The sequence below is a fragment of the Amia ocellicauda genome, chromosome 18 (assembly GCF_036373705.1).
Source record: "Amia ocellicauda isolate fAmiCal2 chromosome 18, fAmiCal2.hap1, whole genome shotgun sequence".
Taxonomy (NCBI): Eukaryota; Metazoa; Chordata; class Actinopteri; order Amiiformes; family Amiidae; genus Amia; species Amia ocellicauda.
This window is the reverse complement of record NC_089867.1, coordinates 16,466,873-16,483,028: the sequence shown is the minus strand read 5'-3', so window position 1 is coordinate 16,483,028 and position 16,156 is coordinate 16,466,873. Positions and strand designations below refer to the sequence as shown.

Genomic DNA, 16,156 nt, shown 5'->3' with positions numbered 1-16,156 from the left:
AGTAACAGCCAATTCAAAATAAAACCTTGCAGACAGTACACAAATACTGTAAAGTGAGCTCTAAGGATGCGCCAGTGTCAAACAATAAAACAGCTGCTGCCTCCTCTCACTTTACTTACTGATTTAAATACTTTATTTTCAGCTCTGGATTTATGGCAGGGCCCTTTTTGTTGTATTTTTAAAGCCACCGCAGTGTCAATATGGAGGAGAAACACAGGCCTGCATTTCCAGCACAGTGTTGGTGTTGTGTTAGACGCACTTTGTGATGCAGCTCTCATTACACCGTATGAGTCGTCAGGTGTGCATTAGCCTGCAGGGGTCACTACCTGATCTGACTGGCGCACACGCCCCAGCTGTGTGGAGCAGCACTGTGCGGTGATGTGCAATTCGGCCTGGCACTGTGCAGTGCAGAGCTGTGCGGCCTGGAGCTGTAAGGTGCGATTCGGCACGGCATCGTACAGTGTGGTGCAGAGCTGTGCGGTAGCCAAGCATTCATTTATGTATTTCTATATTTAATACACTTGAAAGGATTAGAAGCCATCATCCTGAATTACACAGGATTACTGTCAGAGCTTCACTGATGCTGCTGTTGCTGCCACCTTTGCTTCACACTGACTCCCGATTTATTGTTGGGGCCTCCCTCCACCCCCCCAGCCCTCTGCCCTACTCACTGCACTGTCCGCACTTCACAATGCTGAGAAACACAGGAGGAGGGAAAGGCAGAGAGAAAAAAGGGAAATGTAGATTGAGGGGTGCTTAAAAAATGTATTTCCTTAGACAGGATACAAATAGATATCTATATGAATTAGTGGACAGCCGACCCTGTGCAGGCAAGACCCTGCCCTCAGAGGCCAGCTCCTCATAGGCAAGTGAACTGCTCTGAAATGCACTGACCTGTACTGATTTCTGTGCTTTATGGTTTTGCATTATACTGCAGCACTACACTACTTTATTGTAACACACTACACATGGTATTTAAGTGTCTTGCACTGCACAGAGCTCTGCTTCACTACAGTGATTGCCACGTCTGCACTGTGCTATACTGTGATTTTGTACTATATATTGCATATTATGCCACTACTATTACACTGTGTTATATAGCACTAGAGCACTGTGCTGGACAGTTCTGAACTGTATTGCACTGGTTTATGCTGCTATGTTTTGTACTGTACTACAATGACTGTATTGCACTGTACAGTTTTAGACCTATAGATCAACTTTATTGTACTGAACTTTCACAGTGCGTTGTGCTACACTTAAGCTTAATGCACTGCACTGTCTTGCGAGGTTAGATTTCATAGGTGCTCTCCTCCACAGTGCATTACACAGTGTGAAGGCAACCTCTGTCTCTCTCACACACACACACTCTCACGACTACCGTTTGTATCGGTTGTGCACTGAGGAAAAATATCAATGTGTGCCAGGAGTATGCAGAGAAGCTCTGATACACACATGTCAGAGAGAGAGAGAGAGGTCAGAGAGAGAGGACTACAAAGAGAAGCCAGAGAGACTGAGACTGCAGTGTAGTCTACAGGACTGGAGGCAACAGCTCTTCTGTCGCCGCCGTTTTCTCTACAAGCTACTGGAGTTAGTGGAAAGAGACAGGGGTTGGACTGGGGTTAGAAAGAAGGGCTAAAATACACAGGGCAGGACATACCAACCTTTTCAGACTGTGGGAACCCGACCTAAAATCCCATTTAAAATCTAGGGAGACAGAATTTTGTGAGCAAAAAGGAAAAAAAAAAAAAAAAAAAATGGAAAAAATTAAAAATGGAAAAATGAGAAAAAGCAGAAGTAGTAGCACTGGTAGTAGCAGCAGTAATCCTCTGGGCCGCCACTCAGCCAGGCAGGAGAGTGGAGGGTATAATCCAAACATACTTGCACAGATCCCAAGAGTCCCCTTTTCCATTTGATGGTTAGTTTTTCTCAAAAAAACAAAAAGAAAAGAAAGTAACCAGAAAGGAAAAAAAACAAAAATCTCCAGTCATGAGGTTAAAAAAACAAAACAAAAAAGCCAAGAGTCTTTGCAGAAAAAAAAAAAAAAAAATAGAAGAAAATGAATAAAACATAGATCCATATGGAGTTAGATCCCCTGACAGCGCAGTACAGCTCGGTCTACGTTTCCCCAACACAAACGCAACTCAGTGTCCCATACAATCCCAGGACGGGCGGTCCACAGCTCCCCTCGTCTTCACACAACTGGTCTTCCACTGCAGTCCCTCTCCACAGTGCCCCCTGGCTCTGACCCGTCTTCAGAGCAGCTGCCTCCGCCACCCCGGACTCTAAATGCCTCAGCCCTGGCATGCAGCAGGAGAGCGATGCCTCGTCTACTGAAGCAGGCCTCAATCCACAGTGTGTAGCGTTCACAGAGTCTAGCCATTGCTCATCACACAATCGTATTAATAATAATAATAATGTTGATGATGATGATGATGATGATAATCATATCAATAAATCCAAACAAGTCTTCGCAATGGCATGAGGTGGTCTTGACAGATTACAATCCCCAGGGACAATCCACTATGTTATTCCATTTGGTTTTTTTTTGTACAGACCAGTCTTGCATCTATCCATCCATCCATCAGCAGGCAGGCAGGTGGAGAGAGAGAGAGAGAGAGAGACCCAAGATCTCTCTGGCAAAGGCTTTTATGTAGGTGTCTGTTGAGGCTGCAGCTTCTCCACTGTGATGCATCCACAATCCCAGCCCACAGATCAGGACTGAAATGCACGGTCATATCCTCGACTGGTGATAATATGATTTTAATCCAAGACAGAGAGAGAGAGAGAGAGAGAGAGATGGAGGAAGGGAGGGAACGAGAGAGAGGACCCCATATACATCCAAGAAAGAGCGGAGAAGGGAAGTAGAACATTTTTTTTGTATTGTACTGTATTGTATTTCTGCTGGAGTCTTCTGCAGCTAAGGTCATATTTCCACTGAGTTTGTTGCAGCTTGCCTTTGGTTGTATAGATCCATAGTCTCCAGGGGGTTAGCACGATAGTCCTCATCTTCACAGAACATCCCCCTCTCCGATCAGAAAAACAAAACTAAAAATCAATCACTTACAAAAAAAAAAAGATGAAAAGGAAAAATAAAGGAAAAGGAAAAAAGTGTTTGTTTGCTCAGAGTGCGTTTGTGTCTGTCTGTCCATCCACGTGGCAGGGTGGAGCAGTCGACCAGGACTGACGCCCATAACACATAATCCCACAGGAATGCCCGAGACCCACTGGCACAATCCACACACTTATGCTTATATCCAAGGGGTACATTCCTGGGAATATCCACAAACTCCGGAATCCACACCCGTAATCCTAACAATCATCAGAATTACGTACTTATAATAATAGCGAAAGAAATGATCGGAAGCCCTTAGTTAAAATATATATAATTTGTTTAATATATATATATATATATATATATATATATATATATATATATTTTTTTTTTTTTTTTTTTTTGGAATAATTCCAGCATGTGCAGTACTGTACTCCCAATCCAGGAAAGCCCACAGGCGCAGCAGGACAGAACAACTCCCGTGTCCAAATCCGCAGAAATTATCCAACACTCGGTATTCCCTGGGAATCTGTTATCCAACCCGTACAGGACACAGCTCCCACAGTAACTCCCAATCATACACCAGCGGATCATTAAAATTGCGTTCGGTATATCAAAATAAAAAAATACATACAAATATGTAAAATTTAGATTTTGTGAATATATCCATCAGGGGGATTCCTAGAGTTATCGGTTTCTGTGCATGTTTTGTTGTTTTGTTCTGTTTTTGAGTTTATAAAATCACACCAAAAAAAAAAAAAAATGAAAAACAAAAAATAAAATTAATATTACTAATCACCCTGCCGTAGAGAAATCTTTCCACTTACCCGTCCAGTCTTCGCTCATAGCGGCCCTCCCTGCTGTGCAGCGAGGTGGGGGGTCCGTACACCGCCCCCCCCGGGCCTCCACGGAAGCCCGGGACCTCACGGCCGCGCGAGCCTATGGACAGCGTGTCGTCCAGCCCGCGCGCCGCGCTGGGGATGGTCCCCGGCTCATTGTAATCGGTCCTCAGGTCGCGATCCCCCATTTTGTTGACGGAATTGTGCGCCTTCTGCGCGCTCTTAATGTCCACAAAATCCACAAAGGCCGCCACCCCGCCCTCTGAGCCACGCTTGGGCAGGATCTTGACACTCTCCACACGGCCATATCTGCAGCAGGCAAGGGGGAAGAGAGAGGGAGAGGAACAAGAAAAATATCAGTGCAAAGCAGAGAACTGCTGTACAGAGCTTTTCATTAACAGTCACAGGACCAATCGCAGTCTCCCCTGTACACTCTTCTAACTGAGCTCTTATGATATAACTAGAGCACGGTCTGATTGGCCACCGAGCAGCACGCCAGACCCAGAGTGCCACTGCATGGGAGCACAAGACCCCCAACCCGATACGCTTGTCAGACCCCGTATGCCCGGGTAATCATGGCTGGGGTGTAGGAAGTGGCTAGAGTACCACGTGAAGGACAACACCAGCATGACAGCAAATGTATCAATTCAGTGAGTATCCCTCTGCCCTGTCTGTGTTTGGGTTGGTAGGCAGAGTGCTGCCCTGTCCCTGTTTGTTTGCACCTTGCATCTGTTCTTAAGACGCCCCCACGCCCATCCGTCTGTCTGCTTAAGACAGAAACTACACACTCGCTGTCTCAACGCAGCCACAAAATAATCTCTCACACACACAACATAGCAATGGATTATGAACAGAAAACAGTGTACTGACTAAATTTAATACACAAAGCTTCTGCCATCATATTACTTTTGTTATAATTGCGTGTCATAATAAATAATTAAATCTAAATAAATTAAAATACACACACAGGCAGGCATGCACAGAGACACTCATACCAATACAAATACACACATTCGCACTGTCCAGTCAGACACTGTTCCTGTCAGTGAACAACAGAAAAAAGGAAGAAAGAAAAGGAGCAGTCAATGCAGCTGGACACACTATGCTTTGATCACCTCCTCAGACAGGCAGAGGGAGAGGGAGAGGGAGACATAGGCAGACAGGCAGCTGCTCCAGCAGTGCAGGCTGCCTCAATTTGGGGTAGGCCTCTGGACAGCAGGCACTGAATCACAGTCCGTCAGCAGCGGCAGCTGCTCTGTACCCATCACTGGTGTCCGTCTAAACAGCCACAGCACAATATCACGCAGACCCCACTGGGCTCACCACTTTCTGTTTATTACAACACACACACACACACACAAATAAGCTCCTGCAATTATTACTAGGATTCACTTTACAAATGTGAACTCAATTTAAGAAGGGGCGTATTATACAGTGAGAGAGGGATAAGCATAGTTAGGGAAGCTAGAGTTACTGACTTACTGCTCACAGAGAATAACAATAGAACAAATGGGCAACTGTCAAGATGCACTGCCTTTGGCTGGATTCTATTGATGAAAAAAAATAAAATTATATATTTAAATATATATTTAAAAGGGGGGGGGGGGGTTGGGAGATTGAGAAATATGGGGTTTTGTGGTTTGTTAGAACAGCACAGGAAAGTACCCAGTGTACCATAGCCCTCTAACAGTTCTGTGACCAGATGAACATCTCCCACTTCCCTCTTCTGTGGAAACAGTGTCGACTTATGAGTGCCTTGCACTTGTGAGTACCTGTTCGAGCACCTGTGTACACGAATGAGAGTCTTTGTGCGTGCGCAAGTCTGCGTCAGCTCGAGCACCCCTGTGCGTGAGAATCTCTGTGTGCCTGCGAGTCTGTGTGTGCAAAAGTGAGACAGTCCACACACAGGCACTCCCCTTTGTGCACAAATGTCTGTGCACATGAATGAGTGTGTGCACTTGCAAGTCTGTGCGCGTGCGAATGTGCAAGACACAGACACTCGAACCAACAAATGCACTCACACCAATACACACTCGCTAACTATTGTGTTGCTGTAATAAATCAAATAACATTACAATTCAGTGTTCTCCTGCGCATCACTTATGTTCATTGTTTTATTGTGTAGGCCATTATTATGGAGAAAAGCAGTGAACCTCAGCTCATAATGACACAGAGGTGTTGGAGTGCTGTATTCAGACTGCACAGCATAGCTTGCATTACAGACATAAGGGAGTGCTTGGAAATCTAAGCAGTTAAATAAGCATCAGTGAAGGCGGCTGTCCTGTAATGACACGCACAGAGATCAACATTTTCGGTCTGCTGTCAGCACTGAAGCCAGCTTCATCTGATTTTTGCATTCTCTCACTTCAGGTCACTACACACCAAACCACTGTAGCTGCAAATGCTGTTATGAGTTACTGAATCAAACTGAAGGACATTTAAGCGTTCCTCTTGTACAACAGTTCCCTGGCTGTCTCACACAACATCCTTCCCTTATTGTCCTCAAATTTACATATTAAAGGCATGAAGCTACAGAAGGAACACTGATCAGGTCACAGAGTTCTTGATTGGAATCGTGATGAGAAAGGTTGTGTCTCTTATGAATTCCCCCTATTTTCACTGTGTCCCCCCGTACTGGTCTTTTCGCTCTGAGCTTTGGCACACTGTTCCTACCCCAGAGACAAAATGGCCGAGCACACACCCCCACCGCGCCTGCAGCCAGCGTGAGAAAATACAACGGCCTACCCAACATTCCCACTGAAACACTCAAACTTAGGAACAAGTTGCACAATAATGCAATCCCACACAGCCACAAAGCCCCTGCACTGCTACAAACCTAATTCATGTGAATGAAGGACAGCATTCTTTTTTCTTTTTATGTTTTCATTCAACATCTTGGAAAATGGTCTTAAATCAGACAAAAAAAACAGCAAAAGAGCTTAAAATTAGTCCAGCTTTAAAAGTAAATAAACTCCATAAGTTAGACCTGGCTCACGCTCTCACACACAGCTACTCTGAACAGACCTCTCTTTGTAGTGTGCTGTGCAGCAGCTCTCTGTCTGTCGGAGGAAGAGGGACCAGAGTACACAGAACACCAGTTGCTGTACATGTGACAACTGCACTGTGCTGAAAATGTACAGAAAACAAATGAATGATAGAGAGGCTGTGAGTGGAGGACTAATAAGGCCATTCTTCAAGGATGTCCTGAACCCAGAGCACTCACAGACAGGGTGTCAGCAAAAAACAATATAAACACTGAAGCAACAGTTTTTGTGTGCTAATGAACTGAGCCCTGTAGAGAATGCAATTTATTTTCAGTATATAAAAGGTGTCTTCCTGACTCTGGAGAGACTTTGGTTAAAAAAAGTATCCATTTTCCAGCTGAAACCATAGTTGAAAACCACTCAATCAGCAGAAAGAACACCTGAGTGGAGGTCTTGCGCAGTGGAGTATTGTAAATTCAAAAAAATGTTTTAACAAAGATAACTCTACATTGCCAATGCTACCTGCTATGCCATAGAAAAACAAGAAAAACAAAACAAAAAAAGGAACAGGAATGTCTAAGTCAGGCCCTCACAGGCTGCTCACACCCCTGCCCTCTCTCCCATATCTGTGGGAGAATTCCCACACTGATTCCCATGGATGCCTTATTCCTCCCTCACTATCATCTCCCTGTTCCTGAACTTTCCGCCCTCACTTCTCTGCAGAGGTGATTTACTTCAGTTGTAAAGACAAAAATAAAAACAGGCTGCCGGGAAAATTGGTGCCGAGCAGGCTGCAGTTGGCTCAACTCGCGGGACGAGTATTTCCACACCACCATTATGCCACTTTTCTCCCTCCCCTGTCTATTGTAGATTTGTGTTGACAGGGTGTTCCCTCCTCTAGCCTCCCAACCTTAAAAAGTCTCTTACAAAAGGATCACCATCCACCAAACAGATCAAAACCTCTCCTTGTCTATAAAGAGATGGGGGGAGCCATCACAGAGACAGAATCAGAGAGATATAGGGACAGAACTGGCTAATTTAAAAACACCTGTGTGCAAATGTTACACTGTAATGACACAGATTTATTCAGGTGGTTTCATTTTTAGCCATTGAGGAACCAACCTCTGGCACAGAAACAACTATCACACAAATACACTGAACACAGTCAGTCAACCCCTCAGGCACAAAAGAGAGCAAGGCAGGCATTTACATATGCATTATCTTTCCATTATTACTATTGTATAGGTCAGTAACACTTTCTTAGAAATGGTACAAGGACTCATACAAACACACAGTCACCTGAAAAAGTATTGGCATCTTGTATAAAATAAGCAACACAGGTAATGAGCTATATTTTATCCTCAAAATTATGGGTAAACTTATTTTAAACTAATGCATTTTGCTCAAATAAATTGTTCTTTTCTCAGGAAGATAGGTGTCAAACTAAATTATTGCCACTGCAAAAGATTCTTATAAATAAATCTGCATTACCATTCTATTTTTTTAAGTACATCTCAGTATTACTTGTATTGTGGCCTCCCATGGTAAAAATTTAGCAATATACATGTAAAATTCATTCGACATCCATCACCATTAGGAACAGAAAAGAACTCAAATGGAGAACAATAGTTGCTGACCTTCGTAAAACATGCAATGGCTAAAAACCTAAATCTAGCACTTACGACTATTAGGGCAAAACAGTGAGGAAGGTGGTTTGGGAGGCAAAGACGAATTACAGAACTTGGTTGCATCTTGAGGTTTACAATTCTCCAAATCTACAATTAGACACCACTTCCATGCCAATAGCCTATTTGGAAGGGTTGCCAGAAAAAAATAAACCTTTATTGAGAGCAACCAATGTATGCACCTGGAGTTTGCTTAAATGGCATTGGCACTTGGATTGGAACTGGTCAGATGAGACTAAAATAGAACTCTTTGGCCACACACACCAGCAGTGGGTTTAAGTGTCGAAAGAAGGATACACATGCAGAAAAGAACCTCTATACTGTAAAATATGGTGATGGATCTTGATGTTATCGGTCTGATTTGTTTCCACTGGTCCTAGGACTCATTAAGCCTTTCTCCACTTAGGAGCCATTTTTGCTTTTTGAGCCTCAGGATGGTAGCTTGTAAATTTGATTCTGGCTGCCTTGAAATCAGCCTTCAATTATTGCTGACTGACTGAAGAATTCCATAAAAACACTTCATAATGACCTGCTGGCTGTGAAAACTCATGCTCTTTTGTAAACAGAAAGGGTTAAGGTCAACACCATTATGAACCATCAATTACCAAGATATTTTAGACAAATACTTTTTTGCCTCCGAGTCTGAAACTCGGCCACAAGTGGATCTTCCAGCAAGACAATGACCCCCAAGCACACAACAAAATTCACAAAGAAATGGTTAAGTGACCACAAAATCAACATTTTGCAATGACCATCTCAGTCTCTGAACATGAATCCCATTGAAAACTTGTGGATTTGCATTGAAGAGGACAATCAATAAGCACAGACTGAAGGATATCAATGATCTGAAAACATCCCGAATGGAGCAATTGTCTAATATCCCTTCAAATGTGTTCTCTAATCTCATAATAAAATACAAAAAAAGGCACGGTACTGAAAACAAGGGTGCCAATAATTGGGAATTGGGAAATAACTTCATTTGCGAAATTTGTGATTTTCGTTAGTTGTCTTGAATCATTAATAAAGTACAATATATACATGTATATAGCTCATTACCTGTATTTACTTTATACAGCCTTTATTGCTAATCGTTGTCAAGGGTGCCAATAATTTTGGAGGGGTGCATGTATATACAGATAAATATAAACAAAAAAATAAAAACTCCTAAAGGATGATCTTGAATAGGGATTATTTTTAATTTTAGTGAAACAATGCAAATAGGATGAATTACGTGCATGGTGATTAAATAGTATCATATATATATATATTATACACACACACACACACACAGGTATTAGGGCTATATTGTTTTGCTGAAAAACAGTAGGGGAAACTGGTGTAGAGCAGCCGCCATTCCGACAACTGTGGGATTTAATTGGAAACAGTTGCCAGGCGCACTGTATAACACGTCATCCTATTCAGGCCTCCAGAAAGGTCACGAATACTGAATACAGAAGTAAAACTAATTTTGTAAGGGGGTTAAATTCGCTTCCAGTTGACAAAAAAAAAAAAAGTATGCATTGTGTCTTGCTGACGTTAACGCCTTAGATGCAATGTTGACCAAGTCGCTGTATCCGCCGAATTAATTAATTTCAATAAACGTATCTTGTGTGTGTGTGTGTGTGGGGGGGATTATTTAACCACAACACCTTCTTTAAAGGCCTACATACGTCTAGATTTGTTGAAGATCGCAGACTAATTGTTTTTGCGATGCACTGTTATTTTAGTTTTAGTTGTATATAGGTTCACGTATACAAGAACAATTGAATATAATATTTCCCAGGGGTACAGAAGAGCGTCGTATTTTTCCCGCACGTCGGGGGGAAAAAAAGTTCAAACATAAAAAGGGAGTACGCGTTTTCGCAAGCTGAACGACAGAGAGAGAGAGAGAGAGAGAGAGAGAGAGAGAGGGAGAGGGGGGTGAGAGTCACATGAGAGAAATCTTACACCAAGACAGGAGAGGAATGTGCAAACAGGCCTGGGAGCTTTAGCTGGCTAAAATGAGTCAGAAACCATTTACAGCGGTATCTAAATAACGACACAGGCCGAACCAGCGGCTGGGGGGAGGGAGTAGCCCTTGTAGTATTTATTTACTGGATTATTTATAAACTAAATACATAAATATGTTTTTACTCGTCTGGCGGGCTTGTTGCCTTTGCCAGGTAGGCCCTGGTTTGTGTGAAAAGTGCTGCTGGCCCCGTTTGGCCCGGGAGGCTCGCTGACATACTCGTTTTGCATCCAGGCAATCTGTCGGGGGGGTGGCGTATTTACATCCTAAAGTACACCGCCGCTGGAGCGGAAGAGACATAGCTGGACCCACATTCCCACACTTCACAACAACAACAACAACAACTAAATCAACAAAATGATGCACTGCATGTGGAAATCATGTTTTATTCACGAATGAACTTCGTTAAATACACGCGCTGAATTGCACATTGCATTTTAACGTTGATGCGTTTAAATGGCACGATTTCACTGTGTGGAAATAGTGATCTTTATAATACAATCATCTCCCGGTTTTGTTCATTTTGCAATGATTTCACTGTAATAAAATAAACTCTGATACCCCAGTCCATTAACCCAGCAAATACCGAGCAGAAGTCACTGACCAGTCCTCCCTGACAATATTAACATCAACCGATAAACAACTTCACAGACAACTGTCCCCCCTGCCCTCGCCACATGAAGCATGTTCCCCATAATGCAAACAAATATTAATCTCTCATAGCTATCAGGAGAGCGAGGTTTTAAACACGATCTGGAACCTCGGCTGCAAATAAAAATTAGAGGAGAAACTTCTAGCATAACGCAAATACAGGTTTCAGCAAGAATCTCTCTGTTAATTACACCTCCAGAGGACATTACAAATTAAGATTCAAAAGAAACGTCACGGGGGAGGAATGCAACACAGTGCCAAGCCATCTCTAAGCTAGTGTCACAGAATAAACTAACCCAACACAAAGCACACACAGAAGTGCGTGTATAACATGGCTGTATGCAGATATTGACACGTGTGTAGGTGCACGGCGGTCTCTGTCTTATAATCCATCTCCAGCATGCACCAAGCAACAGTAACTAAGCAACTCCAGCAGAAACGCGACACAATTCTATTCGGCACATAAAAGCGCAAGGACAAGTGTAAGAAAAGGACAACATGTCGATCAACTGATAGAGAGAGGGGAATGGGTGGAAATAGGGGGAGAGAAAGAAATGGAAAGATATATAGAGTGACAAATTGATATAATGAACTCAATTTGGACAATATTATGTTTAATTCCTGTATAACTTCCCGTGTTTAAGTAACTTATAATAATAATAATATAAAAAAAACCGAGAAAGCTGTCTCGTGTGTATGGGGGGGGGGGGGGGCAATGATAATCAATAAGATTGCAGGAGTAAACACACGCAACAGACACAGGCAGAACCAGGCTCCTGTGCCGTTGCTTTGTGTATTGTGTTTACTTTCCAATGCATTTTCCATTTTTGTGTCTATCAAAAAAAAAAAAAAAAAAAAACGCGTTTTTGGCATGGCAACAGTATTGCCGGAGCATTGCAGAAATGATCAATAGCCACGTATCCCGCCGCTCCACGTCACAACGCTACCTTCCGATCACTTAAGGTTACCTTGACAACAAGCCCCCCCCTCCCGAGCCAGCCCGGTGAGCGCGAGCGCCGAGCCGCCCCGCGTGGCTGTCAGTGCTCGGGAGCTGCATCGAGGTGGGGTTTTACCTCCTCTCCCCCCTTTTCACTGTACCCCGAGGCATTTACCCCCCCAACATCAGCCCTCGTACAAATAACACAAATAAAAGCACAAGAGGGCAGGACTGCAGTATTGTTAAGGGCCCCATTCCCTGAACTGTAAACAAACTCAGAATATTTCCCTGTCAAGCTGAATGCGCTGTCATGTACCTTACAAGTAGCAACTGGAACAGATCACCCCCGGCGTTGTATTATAGATACAGACGTATTCAAATGCAACCCGCTACAAAACAATGTCACAAAAACACCAGAAAGGCTGTCGTAATGCAGCCATGCTTCGGGTGCACACCGAGCTCAGCTGACTGTTCTGACAGCACTGGAAGTGCGTCGTGTAGAGTGCAGTGCAGCACTAAGCACACTTATATACAATATGCATGCTAGGCTGTGTTTTAAGGGGAGGGGTTATGGAGCAACGAGTATTTAATTTGATTATATATATATATATATATATATATTTGTTTTTAAGCGATATATTTGAAACAGGGGAATGATGTAAGAGTGTACAGACGTGTGTTTATTAAATTCTGTATTTTTAAAGGACAGTCGTCTTTAAGGCCAGATGCCTAGACGGTTCCCACACTATCGAGTCGTGGACGCCATTTTACAAACCCATTCACACTGCTTACTCACTATCCCATCCCCCAATCCTCCCTCCCTCTCTCTCTCTCTCTCTCTCTGTCCCGCAATCTGCTGACACGCTATACTGCTGCGACTGCCTCACTGTGAGGGCATAAACACCAACAAGCGCTTCGAAACTATATTCGTGTTTAATAATCATAACAATACTACTACTAATCATAATTTTAGTTATCCTTCCTGATATGCTTCCTCAACACTGGGCCATTCCACGCTCCGTTAAACGTATCAATTGTCAAAAATAGAAATGTAAAAATGGTTGTAATTTCACATGCCTTATCTTTCAGTCACACACAGACTACATTCTCTGTATCTGCAGTGTTTTACCATCTAATTCACCCTGAATCGGAGAAGCAATGAACGCACACGCGTCTCCAGTCTGCTTTCAATCCATAATCTCTCAGCCAATCATACACCCAGTATACTCTGTCTTCAGCACTGTCCAAATCATTGCACTTTCACGAAGGGCCCAATAACTGCCTACTACCAAAGTTATGCATCAGCCTTTCACCATGAAAACGAAACAAAAATGTCCAGAAAAACCTCACCTGACCTACACAAATCTGCCCCAGAATAACACACTGGCGCCCGCACAAATAGTCAACGTGCTTCTCTTTCATTTTCCTCTGCAATTATCATCAGTGCGTCCACATATACGTGTTTGTGCCATTCACACATCATCTCACGCAAACAGGAGGCAAACCACCAACCAGCAAAAACAGAGCAGCAGCAATAATAACTACTATTATTACATATTAATAATACAAGGGGCATGTTTAATATCATTGAAACCCTTCAAAAGTCAAAAGCTACATGCCCTCAATTCTGCACGCCTGCAACCAGCTCTGCTCTGCGCTTAACCCCCTAAATCCCTGCTATCTCAAGTCTGGATGGCACAGTAGCATTATTATTATTAAAAATGAAAGCATGAAAACGACACACACGTGATGTTCACTGGCGCTATTTATTCCCCCCTTTCTTTTTTGTAAAACATTTTTTAGGCAGGGCGATTTACTGCACAGTATGTTCCAGCTCGTTATAAGTGCCCTGGAATACACCATGAAAGGTATGGTATACATCTCCACAACCCACGTGTAGCATTATATATACACACACACACATATATATATATGTGTGTGTGTGTATATATATATATATATATATATATATATATATATATATATATATATATATATACACACACACATACGCTTCATGATAAAAAAAACGATAGGGCAATCATTACTAGGCTGCTAATATCAAAGAATATTATCAATAAGGAGGGAGATCTCACTCTTGACTGGGATCTCACCTTTAGTAGCACACAATGCCACAGTATCATTATATCTCTAAATTACAGATTAGGAAACTAGCAAAGCAAAAGCCACCAGCTACATGTACCCTTTAAACTGGTAGAAAAACGATCAGGAAGGGGGGGCATTATATATATATATATATATATATATATATAATACACACACACACACACACACATATACACTGAATGTATATATTATACACACAATTCAGCATCGTGTAACACTGATTTGCTCGAATTCGATACAATTTTACAACCTTCTACATTGCCAGTTCGCAATCCAATACTGGATACACAGTAACCGCTAAGATATTTTACCCTCCTCCTATTCCTCTCTCTGTTTCTCGCAACAAATAGAGGGAATGTATTAAAAAAAAAAACACAGTCACATCAAAACACACCCCCAGCAATAAACTGCATTTTTAAGGCAATCGAGAGAAATAACAGACATTGACAGAGTACTAAAGTCCAAGTCTTTTTAGCGTGATAATAAAACACACAAGGTCCTCTGGCTGTTCAACTCTCTCCCTCCCTCACTCTCACATACATACACAACCATCGTATGCCGTATTCCTGAATCTGGATTGTACCAAAAAAACAACAACAACTCTTAAACAATCAAAGTAGTGCATCTCAAAAAGCCTGCTCTCTCGTTTCTGGGGTTGTTTTCGTCCGAGAGGTTCCGTTTCTTTCTTTCTTTTTTTATTAACACAAAACCTTCAGATCTATAATTCTGCAACTGTATTTCAGCAACACAACTGTAATAACGGTGGCTCGCGTTTCTTGTTTGTTTGTTTTGCATTTGACCAACACAAGAGGGACAGACGTTTGAAAGCAAACACATGCAGATAATATAGTTAATCGCAGCGTCGTTACCGCGATGCCTGCTCTCTCGGAATCCTCAGCCAGTCCTCGATATCCTATGCGCCTGGGCTCGCAGAGAGCATTGAAACAGAGAAACATGCACACCATCCTGTAAACCCCATCTCTTTACTTAGCTTGGGCTCTCCGTTTCTTTTTCTTTTGTTTTTAATTTTTAGTGCAAGCATATATTCCCAGCGGAACAGGCGGTTTATAATCCAGACGGCATGTTATACATAAACTCTCAAGGCAACGTATCCATCCACAGCGAACACAGAGAGAAAGATAGGACGGAATCCATGGTGCCGTATGTCGGTATTACCCCCTCTCTCTCTTTTTTTTTTTATAACTCACCGTTTGAAATGTTCGATAATTTTCTCCTCTCGTACATTTTCGGGCAAATTCCCCACCCAGAGGTGTCTGGTTTCCCGGACCATACTGTGTGCCCGTGTCCCCCGTTCATACAGAGTGTTTTGGTGCAGTTTAATCCGCGCCGGTTCGGTATCCGTGTTGCAGAGTGCAGCGCCTCGCTCCGCGCGGATCCACCATGAGCCCTCGCGCCGACTGTGTGTGAGAATCCCCGGGGCGCGCTCCCTGCTCCGGCGGGGGCGCGCGCCGCTCCCCGTGCCCGCGCCCGGGCGCGCCCCCGCCGGGCCCTCCCCCTAGGAGCGCGGGGGACTGCGCAGGCGCGGAGGGGCGAGGGGAAAAAAAAAAAAATAACAATGACTCTTTCTGCGGCGCTAATGAAATCACCCGCCGCTGTGCGCAGGCGTGGAAGTGTGTTGGTGGGGGAGGGGAGAGGAAGCGCTGGAGGGCTGGGATCGGTTTTAATCTTGTGAAATGACATTTATTATTGCGCAATATGGTTTTTTTTTTTCGTCCCCCTTTTTAACGGGCTGAATGGCGAGGTGAGCGGCATACAGAGTAAAGGACAGCAGGATCGCACCCAGTCCCGTCTGGTTCCCATCAATATCATATCGCCATATTTCCCGGTGCGCATTCAGATGTATAGTTAAACC

The 16,156-nt window shown here is 43.3% G+C and overlaps 1 protein-coding gene across 1 annotated transcript in view; it reads right to left on the bottom strand.

Annotated features, from left to right (window-relative positions):
- Positions 1-15,704, bottom strand: part of spen (spen family transcriptional repressor) — a 36,639-nt gene extending 20,935 nt beyond the window's left edge. The window contains exons 1-2 of the mRNA XM_066690538.1: positions 15,492-15,704; positions 3,880-4,200 (exon numbers count right to left, since the gene is read on the bottom strand). Of these exons, the coding sequence (XP_066546635.1) occupies positions 3,880-4,200; positions 15,492-15,574 (404 nt within the window). The 5' untranslated portion in view covers positions 15,575-15,704. The remainder of the gene's footprint in view (positions 1-3,879; positions 4,201-15,491) is intronic.
- Positions 15,705-16,156: the final 452 nt, after the last annotated feature.